At 41.6% G+C, this 14,580-nt stretch overlaps 1 protein-coding gene across 3 annotated transcripts in view; it reads left to right on the top strand.

Annotated features, from left to right (window-relative positions):
- Nucleotides 1-14,580, top strand: part of TMEM132D (transmembrane protein 132D) — a 260,656-nt gene that overhangs the window by 202,286 nt on the left and 43,790 nt on the right. For all 3 annotated transcript variants that reach the window (XR_008819574.1, XR_008819576.1, XM_056325404.1), the window contains exon 5: nt 13,519-13,662. Coding sequence is in view for 1 of the 3 variants with exons in the window: in XM_056325404.1 (XP_056181379.1) it covers nt 13,519-13,662 (144 nt within the window). In the remaining 2 variants the exon portion in view is untranslated. The remainder of the gene's footprint in view (nt 1-13,518; nt 13,663-14,580) is intronic.

Raw genomic sequence — 14,580 nt, forward strand, 5'->3', positions numbered from 1 at the left:
TTGAAGTCATCAGATGCAGTATGAGTCCCAGGCCTTTCTAGATGTTTGACCTTGGAAACAGTCTCCTTTAGTAATCTAACACTACAAATAACAACATTTATTATCAGCATGATTGTTATAGAGTGACTGGTTCTTAATATAGTGCTTTTTTCATATGATTATTTTCTCGTATTTAAAATGAGAAGAAGCTGAAGGAAGGAAAGGAAGCTGTTACTCTTAAACCAACATCAGGAGAATTATTGGCTTCAGATCTCTGTATACATGAGATTAGGAAAATACTCCAAATGTCCTGGGTACAAAACACGTAATTTGATGTCAAGTCCAGATTTATTTTCTTGAGGACATTGGACTGACAGTAATGCAAGTTCTCTACCAATCGTTCCAGAAGGATTAGACGTTAAACAATAGTTGCAGAATGTACAATATAATCTTAAAGGCATTGAATCTGCAGCATGCATGTTCCCCGGGATATTATTACAAGACTCTTCATGTCTTTTTTCTAATGGCTCTGTGTATTCCCTGTTTTCAGCCTGCTACAACTGGCTTTACAAGTGTCCAGCCGCTCTTTTTCTCTGTTATTAATTTTTTTCTATTGTGAAACATTTCTGATCATACTTCTCTCTCACTACTTTTAAAATTTATTGCTTTTCTGTTGTACTGTTAGGGATTTTATTTCCCACTTGGTATTAATTTTTAACTACTTAAGTAAGTCTGTATCAGTTCAGATTCCTGCAGAAAAATGTTTGTCACAAATCTGCAAAAGCTAAATGATGAAAGCAGAGCTTGCAGACTCACTACTTTCTTTCTCTGCCTGCTTCATCAGACCTAAAAAGATTTTATCTTCATTCAGATTCTTATACTGCCCTGCACTATAGCCTTTATGTATGACAGGGGAAATAAATGTATGGATCAATTTCTTGGCATATCTTCAAGATCAGCAAAGTTGCACCCATTTATATCTGCAAAGGATCTGGCAGTAGTCACAGGCTAGTCACACAGAAAAGGTTCTGAATCAGCAGTGCCACATAAATCCAGGCACCAAAATACTTCTATGGGCATGGAACCTGTAATCAGGGAGGTGCTTGGAAATATAATTTTGGTTGCTCTGTTATATGGAAAAAAAAAAAATTATCGACATTTTCTTGCGAAAAGATGAAGTGTTGGGTTCCTCAGCTGTAGGTGTGGCAGTGTTCTAACCAAAGGTACATGTGGATAAATGGCACTTGCCTACTTTTGTTCCTAGAAATACAGTGTTAATGCCCTTCTCAGCAAATGGTGTGACGCAGCAAATGGGTAAGTTTACCCCCAGTGGCATGAGGGTAGTACATCCTCTGCAGCCACTACAGGCAGGGACCAGTGTCCTTATCCAGTCACTGCATGGATTTTTTCTAAGGACATACTGTGACCCAAATTCTGTCCTGGGCATCTTGATGTCCTCGCACATGTCATGGTCACGTGTCTCAGAGCAGGCTTTGGCCCCATTTGCCATATGGGAGCTGGAACATCGTGTTTTTTCTGAATGTCCCTTTTGTTTATTTTTGTGTTTCTGTTCAAAGCTCAAATGAAGATCTAATTGCTCCCCCAGCAGAGCCCATTGGCTGCAGGCTTCCCCGCTGCTCATGAATGAATTCTTGGGTTTGAGGCAGGTTTCCAGGACCCCTGGGATGGTCCCAGTTTAGCTCAGTCTGCTTATTGCTTAACATTCCTAAATATGAATGCGCTACGAAAACTACCAAAGGCCAGTCTTTAAGGAAACTTTTGAATGGGCAGCTCAGTCACTTCTCCTCTGCACAGCGACCAGGAGAACGTGAGTTCTTTTGTTCCTTACAAATCTCTTTTCTCTCTTTAGAAATACAAAAAAACAGTTTGACCCTTGAACTCTGGCTCTGCCATGGGAGCCTACATTAATTGCCACATTGGGGCAGATTTCATCCTTGCAAATCTGCTCTTTTCTCATTGTCCACTGCATCATTTTCTCCTTGTCTTCCCACCATGCTTGGTGCATCATCTATGTTGGTATCAGGATTTTCCATGTGCAGCAGGGGAAATGGCATGGTAGCGCTCCAGGGATTGCTCCAGGCTTTGCCAGTGGCTCTGTGTGGATGCTTGAGCAACTCTCCTAAGCTTGCCGCTTCCCCGCTTTCACCTCTGGAAAATGGCAAGGGTGAGAGCAGAACTTTTAAAAATGATGTGAAAATGAAGTCAGAGTTGATAAATGTATTAGGATTGTTGTTATTGTAGACAATGCTAAGTGGCGTTCCTCTCAGAGAAGCACTTTGTAGACATGGAGGGAATTGAATCTCTCTCTGTATTTATAAACACCATATGTATACCTTGATTTACATGTTTTGCTGACAGGGCTTGCTTGATCTCAGAGAGTTAAACCAAAGTTGTGAGAGATGGGAGGAAAGGAACAAATATGTCTCTTTGAGACCTGCAATATCCCATCGTCACTATGGCAGGACTGAATTTTAAAGAGGGTTGTGAAGAAACTGACCCTGTGGATGTCTCTGGTGAAGGAAGTGACTGGTAGACATTAAAAGCTGGGGAAATTGTAGGAGATAATAGAGCAGCTAGGTAAGATGGGGCAAAAACATCACGGATTTTGAGGTGAAAATGAGTCGTTTGCATTGTGTGCCTGTGTTATGAGGATCCTCAGGTCTAAAAGACTAAGCAGGTGCTGTGTATTTGGTGCTCATCAAGGCAGCAGCAGAGGAGGAGAGTCTACTGTGGATATCCATAATAAGGAAGGCTTCATCTGCGCTTCTGCCCACATCAGTCAGGCCTCAGATAGGTCAGTGTCCACATGTGGCTGACGAAGGAAACACAAGTCTCCAAGCCAGACTTATGGTGATAGTTCGGTATGTGAAAGTAATTGAATGTTTTACAGCAGGGCTTCCAAGTACAAACAAAATTCTGCATAAAGCACTGCCAGACAGACTTGGCAGATGTATTGTCACACGTTACATGATGATACTGAAGTTGTTTTTAGGTGTGCATTTGTTTGTTGGTACAACAATGGGAAAATCTAAACCTATTCAGAAAAGAAAACATTGAACTTCCTTTTGTTCCATCTGTTTTGCATGTTTCAGAGGACTCTAGCAGGGCCCAAGTCCCCCACAGCCTGAGTCTGGGGAAGCCTTTTACAGAAAGCTTGTTCCCCAGTAACATAAAAACAAATCATTTATACCTCTGATTTAGTGCTTAGAAATATTTTTTCCAAGGAAGCTGATGTAGCTACTGTGATCATTGACTTGTTTATGCATTCCTAATCTATAGTATAAATAGTTCTGGTCAGTGCAGAAACAGGCTTCATCCCATGTGATTATGTGGGAGGGAGAGAACACATAATGGAGTATGAGAGCAGCAAGAGCAGTGTATGTGAGCAGGGAGATCTCTGCTAAAACAACAGCTTCAGTTATCAGCTGTGCCCAGCATCCATTGCAACATGTGCTGCATGTGATGTATTATATAGAAATTTGCAAAGTCCTGTATCCATTAACAAAGTGAAGGGGGGACAGCACTTTTCCCGTACTTTCTTTAGTCAGCAGCCCACCTTCCCTGGAGGAGCTGTGACAGTCTCCCTGCTTTCCCGTCCCCTTCCTCCATTCATTGCTGCAGATTCCTTCCCGCTCCCATCTCTCACCCTTCCCAGCCTCAGCTTTCTCCCAACTTGTCACCTGCTGACTGTGACAGTACAGAAAGATGGCTGTGGCCAGAGCAGACAGTGAGGGCTGGGGCAGGAGGGAGCGCGTGGTGGTACAGAGCCCTGCCCATGCCCCATCACACATCCCAGGGCAGCATCGGCTGCCTGAGGGACAGAGGAACAGAGTGTGCAGGCAGGGAACTATGTGCATTTTGTCATGCTCTGGCTCTGGAAAGACAGAAAAAAACCTGTTAGATTTCTCTACTGGATATTTCTGAATGCTAGGGGTTGCTTTAATCCTCTCCTTGTTGGCCAGGCCCCAAGGAGCTGTATGGCAGATGGGGAAAGGGTTCCCCAGCCATGTCCCTTAGCATCCCCTTTAGACCACCAAGCACAGGGGGGTTAGCAGTTGTGGAAGACAGGAAGGATTCATGTGTAGCTCAGAATGCAGCCTGGGAATGACAGCAGCAAGCTGTGGAAGAAAGAAAAGAAAAAAACAAACAACCCCAAACCATGTTGAACAAGGCCAGTGATTTGTTCTGGGATTTTTAATGCTTCCCTCCGTGAAAGCGAAGCTGTTTCAGTCAGTTTGACCCACTCATTCTGGCTCTGCTACACATCACACCAAATATTTACTCTGCTAAATTGCATTGCTAGAGTCTCACTGGCATCTTTTCTTTGAAGTGATATCCTAGAGCTTTAATTTTTTTGCTGGAAACCCCTACATCACATCCCATAGTCTACCGCTTACAGAGCTCCGAAACCCCTGCAGGCACCAAACCTCTGCATTACGCTTCCTAACTGCAGGCCGGAGAATCAAAGGAGGCTTCACGCTGGTACATCAATCCAGGAGCTGAGATACTGACCTCATGTGTGAAATTTTGATTGGGTTTAGCTAATTTTGCATGACATGTTGCTACCAGTCTCCCCAGTCTCAGCAATTCAGTGGCATCAGACACAGTGTATTCATGTACCTTAGGCCAGATCTCCCAGCTCTGCTTTTCTGAAAGGTCTTCCTTTGACAATCAGACATGCCTTTCCCTCCTGCAATGATGTCTAAAAGTGCTGGCAGCCTGCTTAGGAAAAGCAAAGAAGAAATCTGCCCAAAGTTTATTTCTTTGATTTTAAGAATAAACCTTGCTGACTATCAGCTAAAGCAGCCTGTCTAGATACCAAAGTCAAGTATGCACATGCAGCTTCATGGAGTTACAGTCTGGAGCCTGTGAATTAATTAGCAATTTCTCTGAAGAACCGCACACTGACAATTCACAGACTTCATAGCTCTCTGACTTTGATAAGCAGTGAAGGTGCATGACAGTTTCGTGGGATCATGTTAGCCTACTTAGCACTGCGGACCACCAGAACAGCAAAGGAGGGCTCGGCAAAGGTATGCTAACACAATTCCTAAATGTTAGACATCAAAGCAGTAAAGGGACTTTAAACCTGAGACAAATTAAAATTTGCATTGACTCTACAGCTAGAAAAAAGTAAGCTCCCATGGGAGGATTTGACTGCTTAGCTACCTGAGTGTAAAGGGTATCCCATACCGGCTTGGATAGCTTACTGGTAACGTTACAAACTGTCCCCTTGCTAAATAGTTCATTACCTTCTCTAGGTAGTTTACCTGTGTGCTGCCTGCTCCCAGAAATCCTTAGCAGAGGGTACAGGCTTAAAATGACACAGTTCCGCTCTGTGAAGTCACTGTTAAGAACATTAAAACCTTGTGTGCCTTTATCACAGCAGCAGGGCTGTAAAGAGCAGCTGGCACCGAAAACAGAGGCAACGTCCTATCTATCATCCTGATTTTGTTCGTGCATTTGTCGTTGTGTTGGACATGTTTCACCTTCAAGAAAACTGTTACCTATTGTTAGCTGGTTCAGAAGCTTGACCTCAGATTTGAGCCATGGAATGGACACTACACAAATACAAAAAAAACCCCCCAAAACAGAAGATCCTAGTTTTGAGCAATTCCAGTCTAGATACATGAGACAGACAAAGGTAAGGAAAGCATTTCAACAGGCAAAGGCATTTTTCTCTCTCTTTGGATTAGGTGATTTTTTTCCTGGCATTTTTGTTACTTAAAGACGTGGAATTACATCCTGGCGATGTCCACAAACCAGGATTGCCTAGTCGTAACAACATACAAATGTGAAACAAGGGAATTTACCAGCCTGAACGACGGCCTCACTTCACCAAGGCAGCTACAGTAGCACCTGGATTTTGCCTCAAAGATGTATTTCTTTCCTTCTTGAGCTTTTTACTGAACATCACAGGCTGTGTAATGAGAGGCCTCTCACTGCTGGTCATCTTATTAATAATCCCAGTTTTCCTTTGTAACACCTACCTGTCATATTGCTCTTCTCTCCCTATTGAATACACACAGCACTGTCTTAAATATTTAGCTTTTCTTTTCTCCCCCTCAGACTTAGAAGTGATAGATTCTGTCTATGCAGAGATGAAAGTTCATTACCAAGAATATAAAATAGCTCAAAGGCTTTGCAGAAGTTAACTCTCAGATTAAATATAATTAGAGATTTTTCCTGAATGCCTTGTGTGTGACGGTAGGAGGGGCAGTCAGTCTCTGTGATTATCCCATGTTGTTTTTTCCCTCAAGCACAATCCAGTCATTGGCTGATCTCTGTTTTTAACTGGAAAATTGTGATTGCTGTGCTTTATATGAAGATGAGGTTTTGTTTCACTGCTTATCCTTGCCAAGTCTGCTCACTCCATACGCACTAATTCTGCCCCAGTGGAGGCATGAGAGTGTGGCTGAAGGTAAGTCACCTCCATTGCATGACAGTCTAAACTTCTCAATCAATCACAGATTGAAGAAGAAAGAATGAAAAATCTATTTAGACATTGATTCTGCCACCCATTTCTTTCTAAACAATGGTTTTGCAATCACATTTTTATATTAAAAAAAAAATAATCCATTTTTCCCTCTCTAGCAGCTGTGTGGAAGACTAGGAGTCAGCAGGTAGATACAATCAGAGAAACATGCATTTGGGTTTCTGTTGATGCTCCTTTTTAACCCTCTCTCAGCACATCTGATTGTGGAGCTCTCTGCCTGTACTGAGGAACAAAGGAAGCTGATTAAGTAGCAAGTGCTTAAATTAAATGTGATTAATTTGCTTTTATATCCCTCTCCTCTCTCCCATTCCCAGTGACCTCAGATTTCACTCTTCAGAATGAAAGGTGCACACATTAAACCAAACAGCTAACTTTGAAGTTCATGTCAGTATTTTTACATTTTTGCATTCAGGTTTCACCATCATTTCTCATACTTGCAGTATTTCAACTTGTGCTTGCTTTATATTAAAGGACTCACACATTATTTTGTGTTAATTCTGGCCACAGTTCTTTTAATCCTTTGGACCCATGATAATTGCAGCTAATTTTTCAGGTTTTTTCAGTGTATCCTAAAGGCTTGGAAACCACAGGGCAAATAAAGAAATTAGAAATATATTTTATTTATTTCAAGCTGTTTGCAAGCTCAGAGCTCTGAAAATAGCGTACTACAACCGAGGAAATCTGCTTTGGAGCATTTTCAGTTTCTCTGAGCCACCATGTATCTAGCCCCACCAGCTGCTTCTAAAACTTGTACTTCAGCTTCCATAATCTTATCATTAAAGGTGGATTTAAGAACCAATGAACAAACCTTTGTACTTGCAACCAGAAGCTGGGAGAAGACTCTGCATTTAAGGGCAAGCTCAGCTTTACTCCAGCATTGAGTACTAATCCAGTATAATCAAGTGTTAGATGGTGTGAACTCGGCAGCTCCTTGGGAGACATGCATCTATTTGCTTTGTTGTTCAGCTGCTGCTTTCTGACTTATGAAATCCCTTCTGTGTTGCTGGTTTTGTTTCCGGTCCTTGCAGTGGTAACATGAGGAAAAAAGCTGAATTTGACCACATCCATGAGGATGTCAAGCATTTAGATTTTATTGGTTTAGAAGCTTACTAAATTTAAACAGAAGCATTAACGTGGCCTTAGGCTCTCTTGACAGTTAAACTCTTCCTTGGGGGGATTTCTGTAATGCTTTCTAATCAGCTTAAGGAGTTAATTAAACAGCTGTCACTTAGCTTCTTAATTCTGAGACTTGATGCTAAATAAGATTTGAAATTAGTTATGCATGACTGAAGCATGGATTCTCTGATAATGAGAAAATAAGATGGCTGCTAGCTGAAGAGAAGGAAAGTGTAGGCCTTTTTAAAATAGTGAAAAGATTCAAGGTGGTACGCTGGATTAATGCCCTACAAGATGATTAATAGAAAGGAAAAAAAAGGAGGAAAATATAGGATATTACATGAGTGCCAAATGGCATGGATTTTCAGGCAGCTATCCATTCTTATTTGATGGCATGCCCTGGACTTCAGGAGATTTCAATGATAATTTTATTCTCTTCCCTATTGCAGTCTGTACATAGTAAACCCAAAAGCCAATTGAAGCCTATTGAAAACAAAAAGGAAAATGATTGATTTTACAAGTTTGCTATTTAGCCTGCAAAAATATATTCCACTACTATAATAAAAAAATTAACTGGAGATCTGTTGTGCTTATAGAGCATGTATTACAGCGTTGTGGGGACTTCTTAGTATTTTTTCCACCATGTGTATTGTAGTAGGACAAGTACTTCTGAACGGGCATGAGTGTTGCGGATGGAGGGATGCACTTCACTCGCAAGACAGAAGCAATGATGTATTTTATTGATACAAGACAGTGAGTTAACAGAGTTCAGTGGTAAATGTGACGGCGATGTAACAAGATTCCATGGCAAGGTACACTTGAGCGTTTAATGCACAGAGGACAGGGTCAGATAAAATGGTCAGGGGGACTCTCCCGTTGAGTCATGAGGTTCAGAAAGAACCCCCTTGTGTTCCGAACTCCTACTCAGAGGGGAGTGCAGGTGCAGCTGGATCCAGACTTAATCCTAGACACAGTTGACAGTTTACATCTAAAGGATTATATTTGCGCAGTCAGTCCTTTCTGTCACTTAGCTAAGATTTCAGAGTTTCAGTGCTTTTATTCCCAATTTGCTTACCGCGTATCTGATGCGATAAGGATTCTCTCGGCCATGAGGAGTGACCTTGAGAGGCGTCTCTATTTAAGGGGAGATCCTGGTATGCAGCCCACTGCCATGGAGGAGAGCTCAACAGGCCCTGGTCTCTCCACTGTTTATGGAGTGAGGTGATTTACTTGTAGTCGGATTTGCGTACCAGCCCTGTTTCAGTTGGGGCATGCTCAACTAGCCCTCAGCTGCTGAGCAAGAATTATGACCCTTAGCTATTGTGTTGCTGTCTGTCTCCCCAGAGTTCAGCTTCAGCCAGCTGCAGCCATCAAGACCACCACTGGTGGCTATTGTTTAAGCAGAAGGTGCGGGGGGAGCACACGGCCACACTGAGCTGCTGATCAGTCCAGGTTCTTTTGAGGAATCATGTCTGCAAGTCTTGTGAAAACAAGCCGGCACCTTGCTCTCTGCTGCTTGTAGCGTTGTGGAGTTTGTGAGGGCTAACAGGGATTCAGCATTAAAATGATGTGCTGAATCATGCTAAAGGGCTTTTGGAAAAGAATGCTGACAGTTGGTGCTAAACTTTGTCACATAAATCTGATGCGGGGACAAAAAGCTAGGCATGAGTTTTTTCATTTATTTATCTCTTCTAAAAGTCATTATTAATGCAAACATTAGGAAATATTGTGTATACAGAAAGAACTAGGGGAAGAAAAAGAAATTCCTTAAGATTTATAAAGATGATGTTAAATTCCTTGCTTTCGCCCCAGTAATTATGATGCAAAAGATGTCTGAAGGGAAATTAAATTGCAGGGAAGCTACCAATTAAAATTGAAAAAATTAATAGGTATTCACTTCTGCATTTCTACTTAAATAGCTGCTTACTGTGGAATGTATTTCTACTGGAGGGCTAAATATGCTCAGTTATTCAATATGAATCTCTTCAGTAGGCAAAGAATGCTTATTCCAGAATCTTCTTTAAAGGTATTGCTATTTTTTTTAACATGATAGCAATTTCAGAATAAAGATTACCTCATCTTCTATTTCTATTAGAGAAAAATGTTTTTCTCTGATTATTATTTCATTTTATTATTTGGGGTGTGTGTGAAATTATAGAGATATGCTACGTAATAGTTACAAACATTCAACATGTTTTTTAATAGCTTCTCAGGGAATCAACTTTTAGCCATTAAAATATTTGGCTATAGCTTTGCAAAAGCCATAACTATTACCATCTTCCAATGCTCTGACTTCATATCTCCTATAATCTATGTTAGTTACAGATAAAGGAGATAGTATTTCTTCAGAAGATTCCTTAATCACATTAGCAGCAAAAAGCAACACTTTTAAATCAGTAACTATTTAGATTTATAGCTTTTTCATGCTGAGACTAGGAATGATAAATCTCTGTATAGCTTAATAAATACTGTGTTTCCTCAAACTGAAGTAATTTCTATATGCTTTCACCAGGGGAACACTAAACCCTTTCTAGCCATTAAACAAATTACTGAAGAAGCATTTTACCCTGCCCCTGCTGTGTAAATTGGTGTAAATAGCTAATATGCCCCTATGTTCAAGGGTGAGGTGCAAACCAGCTGCCTAAAGAAGTCAGACCTCCAAGTCCATACATGTACAGGTATGGAAAACTCTGCAAACAGAATGTACAGTTCAGTTATTCTAGTATAGATTAGCATAACTTCGGGCCATTGCCAGCTTGCTTTGCCTTTATTTTGCTTTAGAGAGGTATTGGGTGGATTTGTTTTCCTGGGCCTGAACAAGTATTTGCTGACAGAAAGTCGGAAGATCGGCACAGACATTTGTATGAACTCCAGCTATTACTTGTTGCCCCCAACCTCCCTCATTGCTTTTGGATATAGAGAGGGCAAAAATTGTTTTGGAGGTTTTTATGACTGTCTGAGAATCAGCAATACTGTTACATGCTGTGCATTGTGCTGGTACGGACAGTGCACAGCTCTGGAAACACTTTGTGCCTGAACATAGGTCTAGAACATGGAAAAAGACAAAAACTATAGAACTTTGAATCCAGGTTCTTTGATTTTGGATAGGGACAACACAGGAATTTGCTTCCTTAGCTTAGCATCAGGTATCGATACATTCGTCTCCTTGTATTTAAGTATCCTCATTAAAGTTACTGCGATTAGTCGCACAATTGGGTTAAGTTCAGGTATGTCAGACTGTAGCCAGAAAGCTAGACAGAAAGCTCTGGGGCAGGACCTGAGACCATATTACTGAGCTCTGAAGCCAGCTGAGACTCTGGACATGCAGAAATTCCCTGTGGATTAGATGTGCTATGCACACACTTTTAAAAAGGTATCTGAGCTGGAAAACAGATTAGTGAGTGAAACGACTGGTGTACTGGGTAGCCTGGGTTTGCATGCGTTTCCATAAAGGGGCAGGTAACAGGTATGTTAGGGTGCAGCCTGTATTCAGAATAGCTATAGGTAGCACTGGGAAAATTCAGAATCTCAAAAGAAATTCATGAAGCTTGTGAGAATCATTCTCAGTTACTAGCTCTTACCAGGGGAAATTACATTTGCCGTTGGTAAGCAGACCTCATTAATCACCACTGTTTCAAAGGCTTGGTTATTAAACTTTGCTTTGCTTTGTAAAGTAATTGCAAGGGTCATACCGGAATGTATCAACTGAAGGAAGGAGGCGGTTCCTGTTTGGGGCAGCAGGTCTTTTCAGCTTGGTACAAGGTGCAAGTAGCTAGGTGTGTGGTATGGCCTGACATAGTCCCAATAAAATGAGATTCATGCCCAAGTGTTTGCAAAATCAGGACCTAATGCCTGGATTCTGAAATTATAGTGGATGCTTAATAGCACTTACTCTGTCAAGCTACCCCCATTTTGCAGCTATGTGAAGCCTACAGGAGAGCTGCAAATGTATCTAAATAACCAGCATGCAGTAACTTTGCTGGGAAGGCCAGATGTGAAAACAATAAAAGAACCTGGAAACTTAATTGCAAATCTTTCAGAGTTCTCAGTTGCCTGAATAATATCTTCTCTACTGAGAACAAATGTGCACTCAAGACAGAACAGCCTTACAGTACAGGCAGATATTCTCACCTTTGTATGAATTATAATTTCAAAATATCTGAAGGGGTTTTGTGCTGAGGGATTTTCTTCTTTGGTTCTCTTTTTGTGAAATCTCATTTCACCCTCCCCTAAAGATCGTGGTGAGGATGCAGCAACATTAGCAAAGCAGCTAGCAAAAGACCAGGAGGGTTTTTTTTCTTTCTTAAATATTGCTTTGAGTCTGAGTAAAGTGTCTCTGTTTCTTTAAGTAATAGGAAACGGTCTTTTTTATCTGCATCCTTTAGATGAGAGAAATCTCAGCTTCTCCTCAATAGCCCAAGAGGTAGTAGGGGGGAGTCATCATCTTCTGGTAACTTGGTTTCAATCTCTGACTTTGTTGTCTTCCACAAGTAAAAATCAGGTCAGTCTCAGAGGCTCATAGCATGAGTGATTTAGATAATGAGAAGTTAGCACTTGGGGGGCTTTGGAAGCCTTTGTTTCACAAGAGCCAGCTGAAATCAAGAGCCTCTTATTCTACAGGATAGTTTGCGATTCACAGGCACAGTTCTGAAAAGCTCAGAGACCCTTGCAGGAATGAGCAGTATCTTGCAATTAGGAGTAGAATCATTCAGGCCTCAGTTTTTGCTCTCTGTGTATCTCATGCCAGTGATATCTGCTGTGTGAGACTGATGTGACACCCAGGTAACTAAGAGCACTGTTTAATCTCATGCTCTTCTAAATCAGAAGTGGTAAATCAAGCAGAAGGAATGCATTTTGCGATAATCACCACAACAGTGATGTACTAGAGACACAGGTCACTGCAGAGCTCATTCAGTTCAAAGAGTCCAGGCCCTTCTCAGCACCCTTCCTTCTGGGAGAGGGTGGTTTTGCATGAACCTTATTAAAAGGCAAAGGAGCAGCTGTGAGCAAGTGCTTGCCCACCATTACCCAGCAAGAGCCAGGATAAGTCCTAGAAGACATGGCGACAGTCCAATTCCTCACAGTCCTGTGGTGAATGCAGTCACCTACTCAGGACCAGAATGGTGATGCAGCCTAAAGCCTGCCTCTTAAGACTAGAGTTGCTTCCATACACATGGCCAGCCTGAGCACCCAACCAAAGGTCCAGTCAGAGACTGTGCAAGAGCACACCCTGCATGTCAGATGGTTTAAGGTGCTATCATGGGGCTATTGTAGCAGCTATTATTGCCGTGCAGGCTGTCCACAGGCTGGGAGTTAGAAAGTGTGTATATTGCAGAAGACACCACCCACTGCAGGGACTTGTAAATGATCACCCAAGAGATCCGGGGCAAAGCGGATTTCTGACTGCCCTCGATCCCAACTTGTGCCCTAACAATTATACGGTATTTCTGTGGTCTAAATGTTGTCAGTATTTGTCCAATAGCATCATAGAATTTCAGTATTTGTAAAAAAACCTTTCAGGAAACAGTTTTGTGGGTAAAATAGCAAGACTTAAGGCATTATTTTTATGTAATCGGCAAGATCATTCATTAGTGAGCTCCTCGGGATGGAGATTTCACTATTGCAAGGTGCATCTTGTGTATGTGGTGCAGGGACATTCTTGGGTGTTCAGTTGCTCTGACATTTCATGAGCATTCATGAAACAGTAATTAAGGCATGACAAATATCCTAACAGCCCTGAATCCGAACTGGGAGTTTGGTTCCAGGAAATTGGTCTTTTCTGCTACGTGCACTTGGAACAGTTCTTGGAATAGCCATTAGAAATTGAAGTACAGCTGAATCTAGGTGGTGCTAATGAATTAATAGCAATATATAATAACTAAAGGGGGCTTTTTTTGGTCTCTTAGGAAGCAGAGATCCTGAATACAGCTATCCTAACTGGGAAAACAGTGGCTGTCCCTGTCAAAGTGATCTCCGTGGAAGATGATGGGACTGTGACTGATCTTCTGGAGTCTGTGGAATGCAGATCGTCAGATGAAGATGTCATTAAGGTAGGATCATACTGCTCCATTACACAAAGGCAGAGGCCCTGCAAAACATGTTCTCTAGTGTGACAAGTTATTTCTTTTTTAAACTGTTCTACTGCTGGAAGACAAAGGTTGATTATTGCTGTTACATATAGATTGGTTTGGTGGAGTAATAAAACAAACACAAAATCACGTATTTTCCATCCTGCGTGTGAAATCCTTGGAATTGTCTATCATGTCCCACTTTTGAAGTATTTTCTGAGTTCACTGTACCTTTGCCTTTTACTTTTCAGCTATATGGGCTGTGTAGGTTCAGCTGATGGTTTTGAGAAAGAGGTAGTTACTCTGGTTTGCCACATTGGAACAGGAGCTGTATGACTTGAAAGTTTGGGTCTTTTCTTTGTACTGACCCAGTAGTGTATTGCAAACATTAGCTTTGAATTTGGAATTTTCTTTGGTCACATTTGCTGCTAGAGTGTCTCACAGGAAACATACTGGCCTGCAGTCATGGACTGGGAACTACTGGATAAGGCCAGTGGATTTACTCTGTACAACAGCTCTAGAGCCTAAACTGCCTTGAAAGATAAATGGAAGGCAATAATATGCTGCTACTCTTAGTTTTGACTCACAGTGTGTATTTTTCTAGCCAGTGGTGAGGACAGAACTTGCAGACACGCCTTTAAGTGCCTTTTTATTACTGAAATGTTAGGGTCAGGCAGGACCATCAGGAAAATGGCTGCTTCTTGAAGGCTTTCAGCTTGTACCAGTGTTACTAGTAAAAGCTTGTAAGATGTGCTGGATATTCTTTGGTTTACTGTCAACACCTGTTAATGATAGTGGAAGGACACAGTCAGCAGTGGTGATTGTGGGAGATAATGGTAGAAAGTACTCCAGCATAGTGACAGAAACGTTGGCTTGTCTACAGCAGCTTTTATCTTTCCA

The sequence above is a fragment of the Falco biarmicus genome, chromosome 1 (genome assembly GCF_023638135.1).
Source record: "Falco biarmicus isolate bFalBia1 chromosome 1, bFalBia1.pri, whole genome shotgun sequence".
Taxonomy (NCBI): Eukaryota; Metazoa; Chordata; class Aves; order Falconiformes; family Falconidae; genus Falco; species Falco biarmicus.